Source organism: Loxodonta africana, chromosome 10 (genome assembly GCF_030014295.1).
Source record: "Loxodonta africana isolate mLoxAfr1 chromosome 10, mLoxAfr1.hap2, whole genome shotgun sequence".
Taxonomy (NCBI): Eukaryota; Metazoa; Chordata; class Mammalia; order Proboscidea; family Elephantidae; genus Loxodonta; species Loxodonta africana.
This window is the reverse complement of record NC_087351.1, coordinates 15112722-15116056: the sequence shown is the minus strand read 5'-3', so window position 1 is coordinate 15116056 and position 3335 is coordinate 15112722. Positions and strand designations below refer to the sequence as shown.

The 3335-nt window shown below is 61.9% G+C and overlaps 1 protein-coding gene across 1 annotated transcript; it reads left to right on the top strand.

Annotated features, from left to right (window-relative positions):
• The first annotated feature begins 675 nt into the window (after positions 1-675).
• Positions 676-2719, top strand: CHST14 (carbohydrate sulfotransferase 14). Its single transcript, XM_003418742.4, has one exon. The coding sequence runs from the start codon at positions 768-770 to the stop codon at positions 1896-1898; it is 1131 nt and encodes a 376-aa protein (XP_003418790.1). The 5' UTR covers positions 676-767; the 3' UTR covers positions 1899-2719.
• The last annotated feature ends 616 nt before the right edge of the window (positions 2720-3335 follow it).

Sequence of the window (3335 nt, the reverse complement as noted above, 5' to 3'; positions counted from 1 at the left end):
AGCACTACACAGTTGGTGAGCATTGTAGTCTGACAGGTAGTTAAACCCAAGGGTCACCATGGGGATGAGCCATTGGTCAGTGCCTGAGAGTCCTGTTCCCACAGGGCCGCTCTCAAAGGGCACCCTTTCCTGGAGAGGCCAGGACCTGCGGGGCTGAGGGGGTAGTACTTCAACTACAAAGACTGGCCTCCGGCATGTTTGGACTCGCAGAGAGGCGCTGTGCCCCCTGCTCCAGACCCATTCCTGGAGGATGGGCTCGGCCGGGCTTGAGCGTGCGGCGGGGTGGTGGGTGCGGGTCCTGTCTGTCCAGCTCACGCAGGACCTGGGCTGCGGGAGATAGGGGGCCGCGCGCGGCCTGGCTCTTCCCGGTCTTCGGCGTCTCGACAGCTTTTGTTTCCGAAGCCCGGGGGTCCGGGGCGGCCCCAGCTCAGGCACCCTCTCCCGCGGGGGCGCCCGCCCCTCTCCCCGCCCCCGGCCTGGGCCCGCCTCCGCGCCTATGTCACTGCGGGGCCGGGGGCGGAGAGCGGTCGGGCGGGACATCCGGCCCTGGTCCCTCGCCGCGCCCGCTCGCCGCCCGCCGCCTGCTCCGGTGCCTCAGCCCGGGAGCCGGCACCCCCGCGCGCGCCGGGGCCGCCCGCCAGCCCTCCCCTCCCCGGCTCCCTCGCGGCTCTCTGGGCCCGGACACCCGGCTCCCGTCCCAGCCTGAGCCCGCCTCCCAGGCGACCCTCAGACCGGCTGGGCCGCGCGGGCCCCCGCCCGGGAGCACCATGTTCCCTCGCCCGCTGACCCCGCTGGCGGCCCCAAATGGCGCCGAGCCCCTGGGCCGGGCGCTGAGGCGGGCCCCACTGGGCAGGGCCCGGGCCGGGCTGGGGGGGCCGCCCCTGCTACTGCCGTCCATGCTGATGTTCGCGGTGATCGTGGCCTCCAGCGGGCTGCTGCTCATGATTGAGCGGGGCATCTTGGCCGAGATGAAGCCCCTTCCCCTGCACCCCCCCAGCCGCGAGGGCGCGCCCTGGCGCGGGACGGGCCCGGGGCCTGGGAGGCTGACCGTGGACGCCGCGGACTCGGACTTGCAGGTGCGGCAGGACGTCCAGAACCGCACCTTGCGAGCCGTGTGCGGACAGCGGGGCATGCCCCGGGACCCCTGGGACCTGCCGGTGGGGCAGCGGCGCACCCTGCTGCGCCACATCCTCGTGAGTGACCGCTACCGCTTCCTCTACTGCTACGTCCCCAAGGTGGCCTGCTCCAACTGGAAGCGGGTGCTGAAGGTGCTGGCAGGGGTCCTGGACAGCGTGGACGTCCGCCTCAAGATGGACCACCGCAGTGACCTGGTGTTCCTGGCTGACCTACGGCCGGAGGAAATCCGCTACCGCCTGCAGCACTACTTCAAGTTCCTGTTTGTGCGGGACCCCTTGGAGCGCCTCCTTTCTGCTTACCGCAACAAGTTTGGCGAGATCCGAGAGTACCAGCAGCGCTATGGGGCTGAGATTGTGAGGCGTTACAGGGCCGGAGCTGGGCCTAGCCCTGCGGGAGACGATGTCACCTTCCCGGAGTTCTTGCAATACCTGGTGGACGAGGACCCTGAGCACATGAACGAGCACTGGATGCCCGTGTACCACCTGTGCCAGCCTTGTGCTGTGCACTACGACTTTGTGGGCTCCTACGAGAGGCTGGAGGCCGATGCCAACCAGGTGCTAGAGTGGGTGCGGGCACCACCCCATGTCCGATTCCCCACACGCCAAGCCTGGTACCGGCCAGCCAGCCCTGAGAGCTTGCACTACCACCTGTGCAGTGCCCCACGGGCTCTGCTGCAGGATGTGCTGCCGAAGTATATCCTGGACTTCTCCCTCTTTGCCTACCCTCTGCCTAATGTCACCAAGGAGGCCTGTCACCAGTGAGCGTGGGTACGGGGCTAGCAGCCAGTGGGGACTGGTTTCAATAGTGACAGTTTCTTGTGCTGAGAAACCCTAGCTCTGAGGCTTGGGGTTTCTCCAGATGCCCAGATGGCAGGGACTGCTCTTAGAAGTTCCTTGCCCAGGGTAGGTGCCCACAGTGGATCAGAGGACAGGGCTGGGCAAAAAGCCTGGTGCACCTTATTGGGTGGCCTCTTGGGGCTGGTGTGATTCTTCTTGCCCTGGCAGGGCTAGACACTAGTTTGCCAATGAAGCAATGCACCTGCTCTAAAGACTGGCTCCAGGCCCCAGGCCGCAGGGCTTGTGCAGTCCACTTGGTCTACCTGTGGCCAAACCCATAAAAGCAAACCCATAGGTGGCCCTAATTAGAAGCACAATCAGAGCCAGGGACCCTATGGCTTGATCTCCTATTCATCCACCGATGGTGCTCCTCAGGGCTGAGGTCAGCACTAGTGCCTTATAAATGCCTATTCTGCCCTCCTGCTCCAGACTCAGAATTTCCTGCATCTGCCAGGTTCATTCCATTTTTCCATGGAAAGAAAAACAGGCAAGGCTGTTGCCTGGTAGCTTCAGGAGCCAGTCCTGCAGGCATCCAAAGACCCCTCTGTCCCACTCTTCCCAGGTCTCTGAAACCCTTCTCCCTAACTCCCCTACCCCACAAGGCCTTTGAGAGTAACTGTGGCTGGTACATCTGACTGCCACTTTTCTGATGCATTTATTTAAAATTTGTACTTTTTGGTAGAACGTTTGTGAGGGCTTTTTTGTCTTAATAGCTGGATTTTTAATAAAGCTGTTTTGTATACAAAGTCGGCATCTCTGTGAGTCTCCCTTCTGAGCTCCTGAAGGCCCACCCAGTCTCCAACATGTCTGTGTCCACAGGTCAGGAGAGGTAGTTTGCAGATAAAGAATCTAATGCAATGTGTAACTTGCTTGGGCCAGCCCAGAGGGGCATTACCACACTATGGAGCCTGTGGGGGCTTCCAATAGGGCATACTTGACTGTACTTCTGGGACCCCACCAAAGGGCAGGCCCCGTTAGGAATGGCCCCAGGTCCATAGTACACCCATGTGGATTATTCCTTGAAGAAGGGTGGGTATGTGACATTGGCTCCTCCTGCTCTCAGGTAGGAATATTTCCCAAGTGAGGAGGCCTTCGGTGCATTTTTAAATGAAAAGGGGATCTTCATGTGGTTGGGCAAGGGGAGGCTGTCCTGGCATTGAGAGCCGCAAGGAGGTTGAGTGAGGGACAGGTACTTGCTGACGATGGTCCAGAGGAAGGTGCTGGTGATGTGGGAGGAAAAACAGTTGGGGCAGTAGAGGACGGGCCCTAGTATGGTGGGTTCCCCCACTGCTCCAGAGATCCCAGCTCCCCAGGGTGCAGAGAACGGCAGGCTGGGCCTGACATGTCCCTGAGCTTGCTCTT

Coding starts and splice junctions, on each gene's coding strand:
- CHST14 (XM_003418742.4), top strand. CDS start 768: ATGTTCCCTCGCCCGCTGACCCCGCTGGCGGCCCCAAATGGCGCCGAG.